Source organism: Penicillium griseofulvum, assembly GCF_001561935.1.
Source record: "Penicillium griseofulvum strain PG3 chromosome Unknown contig_6, whole genome shotgun sequence".
Taxonomy (NCBI): domain Eukaryota; kingdom Fungi; phylum Ascomycota; class Eurotiomycetes; order Eurotiales; family Aspergillaceae; genus Penicillium; species Penicillium griseofulvum.
In genome coordinates, this window is record NW_024467419.1 from 655451 (window position 1) to 671913 (window position 16463).

Here is a 16463-nt window from a genome sequence, read left to right on the forward strand (position 1 = left end):
GCAATTTCCATTCGCCATTTTTGTTTCTTTGGATTTGACTTGCTTATGGTCTCCAACAGGAGTTGATATAGCCCTCCATAGGTGCTTTTACAGCCTCAAAGGTCCTGGAATCTATTACTTACACGATATAAATACGTGTAAATCCTTGTCATGTAGAATTTTAATGTAACAGCTTACAATATACGCCTTTTGATGTATATTATTGGATATCATGGGTGTCGATGGTTGCTCTTGCATAAGGGAATGGGAAAAGTCGACATATTGTTTGTGTAGATGCTTCAAAGGCCATTCAATCAAATGAGGTGGTCCAAAAGACAGAGAGTGATCGGTTGAAGACCTCACATATCTCCATCCAATGTCTGTCGGTATGCGGGATCAGTCAGCGGCATCTCACTTTTTTTCCAGCACCTCTCCCCCACCACAATCCACAAACCCCAGATCTCTGCCGCTCAAGAACACCTGTTATTGACGCCGAACTTTAGCTTGCACTGTGACATTTTCCCCCGTCTCCGCAATGGCCGATAACCAGGCCCCAGCCCCAGAGTCCAGCCAGGGTCGTGGCGGGCGTCGCCGCGGCCGCGGAGGGGCAGCTCCCTCCGGCCGTGGAGATTCGCAACAAAATACCGGCGATGGACAAAAACGCTCGAAGCCTCGCACACGAGGTGGCGGTCGTGGCAGCGGCGAAGCAGGCCGACAAACTCGAAATACCGATCAGACCAACAATCAAGATACTCAGCCCTCGAAAGCCACGGTGCCAGCAACGAAGAAACCGGTGGAAGCGGCCACGGACGATGCAGATGATGGGGAAGTGTGTTTTATCTGCGCTTCTGCCGTGGAACATACCTCTATCTCCCCCTGTAACCATAGGACGTGTCACATTTGCGCGCTTCGGTTGCGGGCACTGTACAAGAACAAGGCCTGTGCTCATTGTAGGGTATGTTAATCTTGCGACTATTATTCGACGAGCTGAGTTGCTTTTCGTTTAAATTGTGTTTCACATGCTGACCTATATACAGACTGAATCGAACTACGTGATCTTCACAGATGATCCAGTGCGGCGATATGAGGAGTTTGACAAGAAGGATTTCGCTCGAACGGACGACAACCTTGGTATCGAATACGAAAGTGACGAAATATTTGGAGACACAGTGCTGTTGCTACGATACAATTGTCCGGACGAGGACTGCGATGTGGCCTGTTTGGGGTGGCCAGATTTGCACCGCCATGTCAAGAGCAAGCACAGCAAAGTTATGTGGTATGTTGACATCATAACCTGCGTAGTTTTTAAATTGATAGCTGACTGTGTCCTCCAAATAGTGACCTTTGTACTCGTAACAAAAAGGTCTTTACCCATGAGCATGAACTATTCACCATGGCGGAATTGCGTAAGCACGAAAAGTCTGGGGATGACAAACCTGGAGCTATAGACCAGAGTGGCTTCAAGGGACACCCCGAGTGTGGCTTCTGTCGTCAACGGTTTTATGGCGACGATGAGCTTTACACCCACTGCCGCGATAAACACGAACGTTGCCACATCTGTGACAGACGCTCCTCCCACCGCCAACAACAATACTATATTGACTACAACGCACTGGAGAATCACTTCCACAAGGATCATTTTGCTTGCCTGGATAGAGAATGTCAGGAAAAAAAGTTTGTCGTTTTCGAGTCCCAAATGGACTTGAAAGCGCACCAACTCGAGGCACATCCCGAAGGTCTTTCTAAGGACGTTCGGCGAGATGCTAGAATGGTTGATCTGGCAGAATTCGATAACATGCGCACTCCTTATCAACAGCAACGCCAGCGTCGTGGCGCCGGCCGAGGCCGTGACCCCAACGCCGAGCCACTGCCAGTCTCCAGTGCACAGCCAATGACCCGTGCGGAAGTTGCATACCAGCGACAGATGGCTATACAAAGTTCTCAGTCTGTCTCGACACGAAACTTTGGCGGCCAGCTGACTCGAGAGGATGTCCAACCCGTGCGTGCTCCAGAGAGATCCGCTGCTGCTGCTCCAACGCAGTCTGCCCCCGCACGATCTCAACCTCTTCCGACTGCAGCATTTGAAGGTTTGAACCTTTCTGCGAACTCCGCGCCAGCCACCCCGCAAGACCAGGCCCGTCGAATGCGCCATGAGGCCGTGATTGAACGTGCTTCTAATCTCCTCCGTAATGATGCCACTAAACTCGCCGAATTCCGTAGTAGAGTATCAAGCTACCGCGCCTCTTCTATCTCGGCAACTGAGCTCATCGATGCCTTCTTCTCATTATTTGACACTTCCAGCACCGAGCTGGGCAAGCTCATCAAGGAACTTGCTGAAATCTACGAGGATGAGTCCAAGCGTGCCGGTCTCCTGCGATCCTGGAATGACTGGCGTGCCATCAACGAGGATTACCCAGCCCTTCCAGCCGGTGGTCTGTTACCTGGCATGTCAACAGGCGCCGTCAACACTGGCGGCAATCGTGTCCTGCGCTTGAAGTCATCAACTGCTAAATCCTCCCGCTCTGCCGTGGGTAGAAGCGGCGCCCTCCCAAATGCACCCTCTAACCCTTTCCCTCCCCTATCTGCCGCAGCTGGCCCCTCCTCGCGCCGAGGAAAAGCTCCTTCCGCTACCCCTTGGGCAGCAGCAGCCCCGCCGCCATCCTTCTCCCGTCCTGCGATGCCTAGCCCAGTCAGCCGCCCAGCATCTGCAGGACCGTCTTCCAGTCGCACCCCTGCCGCGCCCGCTCCCCGCAGCGCTGATTTATTCCCCGCTCTCCCAGCAGCACCCAAACCCAATGTTCTCATGGCTGGCAAGACTCGCGGCACGGTTCGTTGGAATGATAACCGCGGCCCTGTCCCGAACGCATGGGGCTCAGCCCCAAGTTCCGGAACCGCCTCTCCGGCTGAACCCAACAATGACGACTCAAGTAATGGCAAAAAAGGGAAGAAGAACAAGGGGAAGCAAACCCTGTTCCACTTTGGTTAATTCACTGCTACATTTCGATTGATTTATGCTGCTTATACTGATTGGGACTTGCTTTGGCCTATGTTTGGAAATACCGCATGACGGGGAGCGCTATCAAAACGCATACCATCCATGGATCTGTTGAATTATTCTCTTTTTGCTTTTCTTGTTGTACCTACTAGCGAATGCAGATATCATGTGTTGTATAGAGGTAATCCATGTTATTCTACTTCATATGTCTGATATCATATATTGGAGAATGATGTGGCCTTCACACATTGTCACCATAGAAGTACATAGTATGATCTATAGGGGAGGGGATAATAAAAAGGCTAGTTCACCTAACCATCCTCATTGACTTCAAGTCATTCCGACCAACACCACACTATCGTCGTCGGTGACATGCTCGGACTCAGAATCCAGATCAGATTCGATCACAATGGGCTCGGGCAAATGTGTGTTGTCCTTTTCCTCACGATCCTCACTCGAACCCAACGCTTGGGTTTCAGGTGTATGAACTGACAAGTTGGAAACAGGTTCAGTATGGGCCTCTGTTTCACTTTCATCACCGGGGTATAACTCCATTTCTCTGTTGATAGCTGTCATGCGCAGCACGAACTCATCCTGAAGTTTAATCAATAGAGCCCGAAGACCAGCGTTATCCATCGTGCCGTCGCGGGCAATAAATAACTGCTCACGTAGAGACAAAAGCAGCTTTCTCTTCTGCGCAATGGCAACAGCACGCGACGAGCTGTTCCTCCGCCTAGCCAGACGGTCCATTGCCTCTGAGACAGAGCGCGCTTTATTCAAGACGGCAGGTGGGAGGTCAGCTAGCTTGGCGAGGACAAGCCCATACCGACGATCTGGAACAGGACCCTCTGTAATGCGGTACTGCATGGTCATCTTAGAAGCGTCGGGGGCAATGTCGGCTGCTAAGTGGAGATTGATGACACCGCTGCGCTCGGCGAGAATCTGCGCTAGGTCGTGGAAGTGCGTGACAAACCAGACTAGGGCTTTACTTGAGATTAGGGCTTCTGCTAGCGCGACAGCGATAGCGAGGCCGTCGGTTGTGCTAGTACCGCGACCTAGCTCGTCGATTATGACCATGCTGCGTGGCTGGATGTTACGAAGAATGAATGCCATCTCCCGCATCTCTGCTGCAAAGGTTGAGACGTTGGCATCTAGATCATCCGACGTGGCGACGCGGGCGAAGAGCTGGTGGGAGATTGGGAAAGAAGCGTATTGGGCTGGGACGAAGCAGCCTATCTGTGCCATAACTGTAACTAGGGCTAGTGAGCGGATGTAGGTTGACTTGCCGCTCATGTTGCAGCCTGTGATGATCTGGAATCTCGTTTGTGGTGTTGCATATGCGTCATTTGGGATGAACTTGCTGTTATGAATCTGTTCTCGGATGGGATGACGTCCCGCCTTGATGGCGAGAGTGTCGGTCAGCTCTGGCCTGATGTACTCATAGTTTGTTGCTAGCTGAGCGAATGCCCCGAGCATGTCTAACATCGCAATTGCTTCACTAACTCGGAAAAGCCCGGATACTTCGGTGCACACGTCTCGCAGCAGGTCCTGGATTGTCTGGTCGCTCATATTGATAACCTCGCTGTGCGCATCAGTAATCTTTTGATTGAGTTTGACCAAATCCAATGTCTGGCACTCGATGCGGTTTCGCTTGCGGTATACGTTGATAAAAACATCTGGTAGTGGACATGGCTCTGTTGCAGGGATACAGATGTAGTATTGCCGGGCTGTGTCATACTTCAAGTCCAAAACCATATCGCAAGTCTCTGGGACATGTCAAAATTATTCATCAAACGTCATGATTTCAGACATGCCTGATAGCCTTTCAATCAGCTCTATGGCGTCTGCATTGGCCTCCTTATAGGTCTGCCTCGCAACATCGAGGAGACTGTTGACACCGGTCTAATTCGCGTTAGCGAGCTGTATTGCTGTATCCAGTGTAGAGGTATACGGGAGTTGACCTTGACACAGTAAATGCGCTGGTTCCTCAGATCAAGTGGCTTTGACTGATAGGTTACGTGCTCATTCAAGGTTGCGTCGATCAGCTCTTCAATTGAACGATGCCCCTCAGGCGCACACAACTAAAGTGCATTAGCTTTAGTAAAACACCAAGGAATGTAGATTCTACTTCGCGTATGGTAAGCAGCAAATCGCTTTGTGCTGCTCCAAGCGCTTGGAAGACTTTTTTGATCGCAGACACATAGGTCTTAAGCATGATAACATTGTTGACAGACTGTTCGACGTATTGGATTGTTCGCTTCGTGGGAACCAAGATGATCTTGATAATCCGTTAGCACAAGTCTCCAATACTGGCTAGCGTCAGAGACTCTACCGCCGTTAACACTTTATCTGCATCAATGAAGCCCTTGAGCGCCTGCCTCACAGACACAAACATATCCTCTTTGGTGGTCAGATCTTCCACGGCATTGTATCTGGCTGTCAATTTGACTCGCTCTGTTGAAGGCTGTAAGATGCTAGCTCGGAGTAGTCTGGCCCCCATAGGCGTCAATGTCTCGTTCAATAACCCAAACAAACTTTCTTTAGACTTCGCATTTTGCAGGTTCTGGATAAGTTCGAGGGAAACAATAGTCGCCAAGTCAATTGTCATGGACCCCTGGGACGGCTCGAAACGTATTCGAAGAGAATGCATGGTAAAAGATCGCTGAAGTTCAACCTCAACATACTTGAGAACCTAAACCCTATATGAGTATTTCCTTTTGGCAACATAAATTCTGTTCATACTGCTGAAAAGCAACACGCTGCGAAATAGTTCCCGCCCAGAGTCACCTTGAGCGAGTCGACTTCCTCTGGAAAAGCTAGCCGTTCTAAATATTCATGACCTGTCTTTTCAGACCACCATCTGCGGTCCAGAAAAGTGAAGATAGGATCTGGCAGATTCTCTTGAATGATATAATGGAGCTTCGACTCTTTGGCAGTGTTCATGAACAGAATCTCGCTGGGTTCAAAAACACCAATCTTGATGATTGTCTTAACGTAAGTCTGGCTGTCGCATATCTGACAGAGTACTGCTTCAGCTGTCGCAAGATTGACAAATGCGAGGCCAACGGTGGATGAGACGCCCCGCGACTCACTAACAGCGCAGATGATGTCCTGTGTTGCGACACTGGTGGCTGTTGTGGTTGGCCTTGCCGTTGGACGTCTACTTGCACTCCTGGAGGCTGAAGGTGAAAATGAATCCAGAGAATTCAATGAATTCAATGAATAAACCGACATTGTGAAGCCCAACTGTTATGGCCGAGATGGTGTAGATGGATAAATCGATAGGGCGATAAGATAAGCCGTCGAGATATTTTTGCTGCCAAAATTTCTCTTCTTCCCCCCATCGACCTCAAAATCAATAACAATGGCGACCCTCTATCCTCCCCCCAGCAAGCGCCAAAAGCTCGTCCAGGCTGATAAAGCCCGTGAGCAGCAGGAAATCGAGAGTATTCCGTCCGATTTGGGTAGTGTCCGAGTCCAATTCTTCGATCAAGCAACCGGCCAGCCCACCGGGCCTGCGGTTTCGGTCCCAGTCGCCGATGCCAATGTGAAGAACCTAGAGACTCTGCTAAACACATTACAAGGAAATGTAAGATTGAAACCTTGTGATTACTTGACAATTGAATATCGTATTGACGGCGATTTCTTTCCAGGAGGATGATGGACGAGTACCATACCGATTCGCTTACCATTCCGAAAAAGAGGAACAAACGATCGACATTCTCCGCGATGTGTACCACTCTTTACTTCAGCCCGGCATCAAGACCACAGAAGATACCATATCGCTCTTCTACACACCGCAGGCGGTTTTCCGAGTGAGAGCCGTTTCACGATGCGCGGCCTCCATCGCGGGTCACGGCGAAGCAATTTTAGCAACATCTTTCTCCCCAGTCTCATCCTCTACCATGGTCTCTGGAAGTGGAGACGCAACTGCTCGTGTTTGGGACTGCGACACTGGAACCCCGAAACATACGCTCAAGGGCCACACCAGCTGGGTGCTGGCAGTCGCATACTCGCCGAACGGCGCCATGATCGCGACCGGCAGCATGGACAACACCGTGAGGTTCTGGGATGCAAAGCAGGGCACAGCGCTAGGCACAGGGCTCAAGGGCCACGCAAAGTGGATTACGAATCTGGCTTGGGAGCCATACCACGTGCAGGAGTCCGGGCGCCCGCGTCTGGCATCTGCCTCCAAGGATTCGACCGTGCGCGTGTGGGACGTCGTCTCAAGAGTAACTGACCATGTGCTCACAGGCCACAAGTCTTCGGTTACTTGTGTGCGATGGGGTGGTACTGGCAAGATCTACACTGCTTCCCACGACAAGACAATTAAGATCTGGAACCCGAAAGACGGCACCCTGCTTCAGACCCTAGCGGCGCATGCCCACCGTGTCAATCACCTTGCGCTGTCTACAGACTTTGCTCTTCGCACCGCCTACCACGACCACACTGGCAAGGTCCCTGTGACCGAGGCTGAGAAGGTCGCCGCCGCGCGCAAGAAGTTCGAGGAGGCGGCAACGGTGAATAACACTATCGTCGAGCGATTGGTATCTGCTAGTGACGATTTCACAATGTATTTGTGGGAGCCGTCTACTTCTAGCAAGCCTGTCGCACGGATGCTGGGCCATCAAAAGGAGGTGAACCATGTCACATTCTCGCCGGACATGGCCTATATCGCTTCTGCCGGATTTGATAACCACGTCAAACTGTGGAACGGCCGTGATGGAAAGTAAGTATTTCCAATATCTGATTGTTGCGATTTACAGCTAACACCGCCCCAGGTTCATCACCACATTCCGAGGCCACGTGGGCGCAGTCTACCAGTGCTGTTTCTCAGCAGACTCGCGCATGCTGGTGTCCTCGTCTAAGGATACTACTCTAAAGATCTGGGACTTGCGCACCGGCAAGCTCAAGATGGACCTTCCAGGACACAAGGACGAGGTGTTCGCCGTCGACTGGAGTCCCGATGGACAGAAGATCGCCAGTGGAGGCAAAGACAAGGCGATTAAGATCTGGCGGAACTAGATCTAGTCGCACTTGACATCAACTTGTCCAAAACATGCTCTTGTTCTTGACAGACAGCTAGCCTGGTATAGGTCTTTGCCGTCCGATGTTGCATTCATCTAAGACGAGCAGATTGTCCAACCTGCTGTTGGCAGTAGCACCTTGCGTGTACCCTATTTAGGGATTTATGGGTGTTTCAACCCCCAAAGTCATCCCTTCGTGGGCCTGATTCACATTACAAGTCTATAGACTTATCTACTTAGTGGCAGAGACCCGCAAGGCTGCCTTACTGCATGCCACATTCAGTGGCTTGGATAGACGATCGGATCATAGGAACCCCGAGAGGAGTTTTCGCTTCGGACTAGGTCTTGCAATATAGATGCATGGAAGTTAGATGGTGATTTAAGTGTGGATTGACGAACCCTGTCCTGCCTACTGCCTGGGGCATAGGCTACAACAGGACGCCCTTTATGTTACTTATTGCATTTTTCATGAATATCATCTTTTGCGTATTGACAGAATTGATTCACTGCAGCCCTAAAAAACCCCTAAAGCCCTCTTCTCTTCTTCTCCCCAACCCTCTCGACCACTATTTCTTACCACACGAGATAGCGTATACGGAGGGTCCCACCTAGTGCCTACGTCACTACACAGAGATATCAAGAAGAATCTGAGGTCTGTTGTGCACCCTGATCAAACTTCACTTCCAGAGCTAGCCCGTTGATGAAGTCATGGCCGATAATTTGGGCTCCACGGCCATAAGCGGTGCCAGGAACCCATTATACTACTTTTGCTATGATATCTTGTACTATCTCTAGTATCATAAAGTAAGACAAGTGCTACCCCCCTTCCCCAACCCCTGCAGCCATTGATGCCATATACATCGGATTTTAGGTCGATAGAGATGGTGTAGGATCGTGTAGCCACCAAAGGACACCAGACTTAGTGTATAGCCGGAGGGGTCCTCAGAGCCGAGAGTCCTTCACCTCATCGAAATGGATTATTGCCGGTGTGTGTTTAAGTAGAAGAGTATAAGAAAAGCAATCCTGCTTTACACACAGAGAGTATCCCGCTGAAGTGAGCGCGGCGATAACCAGATTCATAAAACCATCGAGAATCATAAAATCGATAGACTAGAGCAGCTAGCTTATAATAACTTCACACCCTCTGAAATAAAGTGACCTGAATTCTAGAATTGAACTGGATGCGGATGTCCCTATCTAGTTGAGAAATCCACTAAATACAATGTCATAAGTCGTGATTCGATACTGGTTCATCTAAATATATAAAGCACTACCCCAACCCCAGCTTTTAATCCGACCTCTGCGCAAATCGCAACTCATTTCTACCGAAATCGTAAACGGACACCACATTCTTCAAAAATGGCACACCCAGAATGTTTAACATGATACCCTCAAACGCCACACGCTCCGACGCCACCAAACTTGAGACACAGTACCCATCGCCGGTCTGATAAATGAGATCCTGTCCATCGTGATAGAATGTCTGGTCTCCAATTTGTACTCCAAACATCGGCGGCTGTGCATTACAGTTGACGACAGCAACTCCTAGCGTCTCATTGTAGATAGCTGGCGGATCGAACAAGGCATTGATGGGGTCCGCAACCGCAGCAGGCAGATAGCTGTAGTCGTTCCCGGTATCTGTAAATACCTGGAACTCCATGCTGTTGGTAGTTATGGAGGTTGTGCTCGTGGTGAGATCCACTTTTGTTGTGGAACCAAATGTCACCGCAGACACGGTAAAAGCCCAATATGATCGAGTGCGCTTGCCAGAGGTGAAACCGGGCGGAATGTTTTCCAAAATTTCTACGGGAACACTGGCAAATTTCGGATCATATGCCACCGGCGGTAGACCGCCCAAAGTGAGGTACCCGCCGAAGGTTGGCGTGGAAAGGTTTCGCGGCGTGTGTGCGAGCGCAATGCTGAAGTAGGGATCTGAAACAAGGCCCTGTTCGTACATGGTGTTGAACAAGGGATTGTAGCATTCACGATTGAACCAAAATGTTGTATTGTCGGTATGGTCTCCTGGATGTGCGGAGGTGAGGGAGGGATAGGCGAGGCCTAGCACGCCGCTGTTTATGCCGTCGCCCATGGGATTGCTGTGGTCGACGATGCCGACGGCTTGTCCTGGGACAGTAATACCGGCTAATGTGATGTCTTCGTAGGCCATGACTCCGCTCGCTATGCCATTGCCGTATTGTATGCCAAATGTTTTATTGGGGATCAAACGATAGGTGTCTGATTCGTTGTACCCCGGGGAGATGTGCTGGCAGTCCGCTTGAGGGATCTCAAGGTTGGTTGTTTGATCGATACAAATGAAGTCATTTCTGACGACGTAGGTGTCGCTGCTGCCTGTGTCGACGAGAAGCTTGAATGTCTGATTGGCGAACGTCACGTCGACGTTGAGTGTTGTGCCATATTGTGCTGAAAGCAGCGAGGCTGTATTGCTGGTTGTGTGGGAGGTGGTTTGAAATGTTAGGGGAAAAGTGAATTGACTCGCTGTGACGAGAGGAGGAAGCTTCATTTCGGAATTACTCGGTGGCGCGGTAAGATTGTTTAATCAAAGTAACCTTACAAGTCGAACTAACCACGCTTTTAGATAAATGAAGAGCTTCAGGCTACCTCATTCTGACTTTCATTGACTTGGAAAGGTTCTAAGCAGCAGCAGGCAGATCAGTATCGATTGGCGCTAAGGCCGCTCGTCTATTTTTGTTGTATTCGTTAAGCCCCTGTCCTTTTATGCTGCCTGATGTGCAAGGTCGCTCTGGAATGGCTAGTTATAATCCACCATAGGCTCCGACATAATGCATGCACAATCGATTCCTCGCGTTTATTGAGAGTGGACACCCACAACTCCGTATCGAAGAGACCCTGCGGACAAACATTCCATTCACAATCTCTACTACTTATAACACTGAGAGCTACGAATAATACACAACAGCACCTTTTCATCTATAGGCACATTTCTAATTGATCGATTCTACATTTCAATTGGGTTCAAAGTGTAGTTGACAATCTGTCTTCTTCTTTACTAGCAGCAGAGCTTCCGTGAAGTTACAACATTTCGATGATTTGACTTCTGAGGAAAAAAAATGAGCATCACTTGTCTCACGATACTTGGATCGACCGTTTGATATAGTCTTTGGTTTTTCAATAAACCCCGGAGGGATGTGGGAAGGCATCAACCGATCTTATCACACACGCCATATTCAAAGATTATGTCTTAAAACGTAATCACATTTACCCACCTGGGCATAATGGAATATGCAGTAATCCGTACAGAGTAACTTGCAGGTTTAAACTCTCGGCGCCACGACCCCTTGTAGTCTAATACCCGACTTGTCTCGATGGATGCAAGTCTAATATGATGATCCAATCATATAGATGAACTCGGTCGCGTGATTGTAATACGGAACCTTGGAAGTTGTAAGGCGTTGAATTTCGGTCTAAAAACGGATTATTCCGTGCTCGTACGTTAGCCAAGCCAACTCCCCAATGGAGCCCTGGGGAACCCAGACCCGACCAGGGGACCCAGTACGGGTACTGGATTCGAACTCAAAACCCCGCTCTGAAAACAGGAAAGGGTGAGCTTGGCTTTTGGCATAGGCTTTACCGTTCTGCGGGTAGACAATTTTTAGCGCTTTATTAAAACACTTTAATTTCAATTTCGGTTTAATGCCGATCCACATCAATTTTACCTAGAAGTATATACAGTTCTTTACACCGGAAGATAATCGGTGATACCGGCAATACGACTTTGGATCTGAGGGTGTCCGAAGTACAAACTAAATGGAGTGCCAACCCTGCAGCTACAGCTGCAGTGCCCTTACAGGGATCTGGCTGCAGGTTAGTGCTCAGTACGGAGTATTCTACGGGGTATAATACTACTTAGTTCTGGGGTACCAAGCTTCCAGGGCTGACCCCTCATTTTGTGATCTTTCCTAAATGGGGTATAGTAGGCTAGGGTTTACGAAGGATGCTCACCTTGCAGCAGGCCTAGAATATTAGTCCCCCGATTTCTCCACTCTGTTCGGAAGCTGACCGAACCTGAGTTTTATTTAGATGAAGGTTAACATTGGCACCTGCATTGGCACCTGGGCAGGAAACCCCCGCTTACACATCAATGAAATACTTTGCTATATAACCTTTTTGGGGGCCATTTTCCTTTTCTATCAAAGGTTTCACGGTCATTTCCCAAGACTAGAGAATGTGGTATCAGCCCTATCTCGGTCCAGACTGGATATAACAAGCGATGAATGTTTCAGTTCTCCGTATATTTACCAATTTCCGGGCTGACGTGATCGTGAAGATATTCCAAGGTTCGAAGGTTCTGATGGCTTGTCTCTCACATCCAATTTTTACGTTTAATAAACCATCGGTCGTAATGTGGATGTTGTGTTGCATTTTGCCATTTCGTCAGATCCCGAATTAGTTAGTTACGTCTTTGGTTTACCTAATAGATAATCATGACCCTGGGAGCCCCAGGGGGTATTTGAGCATTGTCCATACTTCAAGGCTAAGGTTCCTCGTCAGCTTTGGCATCCCCCAGATACCTGTAAATAACAACCACCCCACTAGGACACTAAGGTCCTCTAGGGAACATTTTAATATCGGGCAATCAAGACCCGTATTTAACCGAGAGATCAACCGGGTAGACATGCGAGGATCAATGGTAAAATAACCCAGATTACTTGCAGAGTGATCAGAGTGATCGCCGAATAAGTTTCTCGGGAGGGGGGTTGCTTAGGGACTCTCCCGGTATTAGGGTAGCCACGGAGGCCTAGAATGGGCGGAAGACGCCGCACTGGATTGGACGATACAATTCGGGCAATTAGCCCCCAAGCAACGTGCCGCCGCCCAATTTGCAATGGCTCAAGGGCGCCGCTAGCCCGATCGCTGAGACATTTCTGCTATTGATCAAACGAAAACCCTCTCAAACTATTGGTCTGCATTAGCGTGTGCAATCTAAATATTTTACAATGGAGTATACCCAGACCGTACGATCAAGGAAGCTCCGTATTCAAATGCGTAAGCAATAAGTGCGCATTATCAGTGGGGTCGATGGTGACGGCCGCCGTTCGCGAACTCGAACAGCACCTAAGTTGGTTGGTCCTTGGCTGCCTCAGTAAGATTTAAAAGGAGATGAAGACCAGAGCCATGCGGATAACGAATGCGTATCATGACTGACACTGCTTTATGACACCGTGGATCTAAATGAGTGGTCCCCGCCTGTGGTTGTTTTACTTGTTGCCTGCATGACCATGCTAGGTGAGCCTCGATGCATCATGATCACGTTCGTCTCCCCCTCCCTCCCCCTGGCTCAAAATTGGATTGGAGTTGCCTAAGCTAAATCCATGATCTTCGTGATTAGAACCCCAGTGCTGGGCGAGAACTGGGCGAATATCAGTGACCCAGTGCAGCGTCGTCGGGCGCAAAATCGAATTGCTCAACGTGGATATCGAAAAAGTGAGTAGGAAAATTGTCTTTGGTTGCCAAATGGAGACTTAGACTCGGTGGAGAGAGTGGGACGATCTTGGTAGATCACAGAGCTGATGATGAGTTTTAGGGTTACGCATGGGGGACGAGAATCCCACATCCCAGAACAGCACACAGACTAAAGCCACTGCCAAATCGGCCCCCGGTGGGTTGCCTTCTCCTCTAGACTCAAAATGTTCTCAACCAGGGGCGCCACAGCAGCAACCTGCTATGGGACCACAATCATCAGGGCAATGGCTATCGCAACCATATGCACATCCTCACCATCATATACAACAGCAGGACGCCCCACAACTGCCATCCGATCTACATTCATACACCTCGCAACTGGATCAAGTTGGCCTCACGGGAAGCCCCTGGGAACAATCGCTGGATGAGGATACACATCAAATCTTCAATCTGAAGACTATGGGCCCTGGCTCCGATTCGCTCTCGACCTCGCCCAAGAATCAAGCCCATCCTTTCCAAACCTCAATTGACACAGACCTTCTTTGCTCATCACCCGCACCGCCACTTCTACACACCCCGCGCGGAACCCCAGAGACCACCGGCAGCTCCACTACAAGAGGACCTGATGGAGCACATGGACACACAGCATTACATCGTGCGGCACTATACGGCCACGAGTCCGTGTTATCAGTACTACTACAGGCCGGTGCCGATCCCGCCCTACCCGACTGCACGGGCTTCACACCCCTACATTTAGCCGCGCAACAGGGCCACGCAGGTGTAGTGCGACTGCTACTATCTAGCTCCCCACCTCGAGATCTAATCAGATGGGTTACCCAAAAGGGTGAGACAGCACTCCATATCGCCGTACAGGCTCAGCAGCCGGGGGTTGTGCGCGTCCTACTTGAGCATTCAGCCCGTGCTGTGAATGATCAGGATTGGTGGGGTCGTACCGCGCTACATATGGCTTGTGAGTCGAACCAGCAAGAACTAGTTGAGATGTTAGTTCAAGCTGGGGCGCAGTTGGATATTCCTGATTTTGAGGGGCAGATGAGGGTTTATGATGCTTGCATAGGTGCTATGCTATAAATAAGAATGGGTTGGGGATAGATCATCATCTTCAACTTTTTGTTTTCTCTGCATTTTCGGTTCATTTGCCTCTGGGACGGGGCTAGCGTACCCAGGCATCTCATCTTTGTTCTTGCATTCTTTCCTGGGTCTAGTGGTATGTTAAGCCGGCCCAGGTGAGCGGGATACTCTCTCTTTCTATATACATATAAGAGTTCCAACAAATCTCCGGTCACATCATATTTGATTTTCCATTCGCCTGATTAAGCTTATGCTTCGTGCGGCCACGGGGGATAGGTCTTGCTACTGATATTCCAGGACTAGTAACTGTAGAAAGTAAATCTGAATGCTTGGAATTACAATAGGCACTTTGCTGGTCATGTCTGAAAGACTCTCTCTGTATGCACTCCCTACTTGATATATAAGTGATTACCTATGTCCTCGCAATGGATAACCCTGCGACTCCAGAGCGCCTTCATCGAACGAACTCGCCGGCTGATACTCAGAAACACGTGCACTTTTACGACTAGACGAGCGACGACGACCCCGGCGCTTGCTATCTTTGGCTTCTTGCTTCATCGCCTTCTTTTCCTTGCGGGACAGCTTTACTTTCTTGGGAAAGTCACAGTCGTCTCCTTGGAGATAACGGCCAGGGTGCCAGATGTTCCAGATGACCATGGCAGAGAACATGGGCAGTAATTCCAGGCAGTAGAAGGGTGCCTCGTGAAGGGTCAAGGGGCTTGTCCCGGCCTTGTCGGTATCGGCAAATTCAATCAGACGATAGATGATTCGAATCTAATATACATCAGTCGTCTGTAACTAATGGTCCTAGAAAGGTGACCTACCGTGATGAATGTCAGGGTGGCCCACATGGCCATCACCAACGGGCGCCAGCCACCACCACGAGAAATGCTACCATGCTCTTGCATCCGACGGTGAAAGGCGAATAGTAGTCCGCAGAAGCACAGGATGAAGAACTGTTGCGCTGCAATGCCGGCTGTGTAGATGTGCAGTCCGATTTTGTTCATCTTGGCGCTAAAGTCCGAGTCCATGATACCACCAGTCGCTTGAACAATGAAAGAGCTGTCAGATCAGAGTCAGCTAGTTTTATTACACGAGAAGAGCGTCCTGGACAGTTGACCCAGGGCATCCTTTCGGGGCGAAACTCACCCCACATCCAGCCAGATGAAGATTTGGGCCAGTCTTTCGGCCCGAATGCCTGCCACCTTCTTCTCTGGTAAGAAGTAGTAGACCATGCGACCGAAGATCATGTACACAAAGGCGTTCACCCACAAGGGCGTCAGAAGAACCAACAGCTGTCCGGCGGCCGTGGTTGTCGACTTGGTCTGATCGATGGTCGAGTAGGTGCGCATAATCATTCCGATACATTGCCACACTGTGCCCACTACAATCACCCAGCAGAACTTCTTCCGGTACATGATCGCTTGGGCGAAATGAGCGAGCCAGGTGAGCCCGAATAGGACAGTGAAGAAGACAGCGGCGGGCCCATTGGCGCAGTAGGCATATTGAGCGTCCTCGCTGGACAAATCTATTCAAGATCAGTCAAGGCCCAGAAGATTAGTAGAAGAAGAACATACCACAATGAGTTGGCCAACCCATAATAACGGTCAACAAGAGTGTAACAGCACTCAGATATCAAAGACAGTGATAGAAAAACAACAGAACAGACAAGCGGAGAAAAGTCACAAGGTGCTGACGGGCGACATTCTTAAATTAAATTAAATCTTACGGTCGATCAGCCGTCGGGTTTTGGCCTTTAGAACGGCTGCCTGATCGGCATTGGTCCGACGCATTTCTGGCCCCCAAGGCGCCTCTAGTCTCGTATAGAGGCTGGGCTATTTTGGTATGTCAGATTGGCGGCAACCTTAGAAATGCTACACGGTGAGCTAGCGTCAATGCAAGGTGAGACGCTTAGGGCTCAGCATCTTACA

At 49.6% G+C, this 16463-nt stretch overlaps 6 protein-coding genes across 6 annotated transcripts; 3 read left to right on the top strand and 3 right to left on the bottom strand.

The window, feature by feature from the left end:
* Nucleotides 1-514: 514 nt before the first annotated feature.
* Nucleotides 515-2965, top strand: PGRI_073770 (E3 ubiquitin-protein ligase HEL2; the record flags this gene model as incomplete). The annotated part of the gene is made up of 3 exons (XM_040795091.1): nucleotides 515-808; nucleotides 1017-1255; nucleotides 1318-2965. 3 exons carry the CDS (start codon nucleotides 515-517, stop codon nucleotides 2963-2965), a joined length of 2181 nt encoding a protein of 726 aa, XP_040652768.1.
* Nucleotides 2966-3304: 339 nt separating this feature from the next.
* On the bottom strand, nucleotides 3305-6208 carry PGRI_073780 (MutS family protein MSH4; the record flags this gene model as incomplete). Its single annotated transcript, XM_040795092.1, has 5 exons — nucleotides 3305-4740; nucleotides 4926-5055; nucleotides 5103-5252; nucleotides 5307-5666; nucleotides 5717-6208. The coding sequence occupies 5 exons, from the start codon at nucleotides 6206-6208 to the stop codon at nucleotides 3305-3307; spliced, it is 2568 nt and encodes an 855-aa protein (XP_040652769.1).
* Nucleotides 6209-6338: 130 nt separating this feature from the next.
* PGRI_073790 (G-protein, beta subunit) lies at nucleotides 6339-7999 on the top strand (the record flags this gene model as incomplete). The annotated part of the gene is made up of 3 exons (XM_040795093.1): nucleotides 6339-6563; nucleotides 6628-7703; nucleotides 7756-7999. The coding sequence occupies 3 exons, from the start codon at nucleotides 6339-6341 to the stop codon at nucleotides 7997-7999; spliced, it is 1545 nt and encodes a 514-aa protein (XP_040652770.1).
* A 1290-nt stretch (nucleotides 8000-9289) lies between these two features.
* PGRI_073800 (pepsin-like aspartic protease) lies at nucleotides 9290-10522 on the bottom strand (the record flags this gene model as incomplete). The annotated part of the gene is made up of 1 exon (XM_040795094.1): nucleotides 9290-10522. One exon carries the CDS (start codon nucleotides 10520-10522, stop codon nucleotides 9290-9292), a length of 1233 nt encoding a protein of 410 aa, XP_040652771.1.
* Nucleotides 10523-13352: 2830 nt separating this feature from the next.
* On the top strand, nucleotides 13353-14532 carry PGRI_073810 (uncharacterized protein; the record flags this gene model as incomplete). Its single annotated transcript, XM_040795095.1, has 2 exons — nucleotides 13353-13464; nucleotides 13565-14532. The coding sequence occupies 2 exons, from the start codon at nucleotides 13353-13355 to the stop codon at nucleotides 14530-14532; spliced, it is 1080 nt and encodes a 359-aa protein (XP_040652772.1).
* Nucleotides 14533-14940: 408 nt separating this feature from the next.
* PGRI_073820 (RTA1 domain-containing protein) lies at nucleotides 14941-16325 on the bottom strand (the record flags this gene model as incomplete). The annotated part of the gene is made up of 4 exons (XM_040795096.1): nucleotides 14941-15306; nucleotides 15357-15594; nucleotides 15682-16060; nucleotides 16262-16325. 4 exons carry the CDS (start codon nucleotides 16323-16325, stop codon nucleotides 14941-14943), a joined length of 1047 nt encoding a protein of 348 aa, XP_040652773.1.
* Nucleotides 16326-16463: the final 138 nt, after the last annotated feature.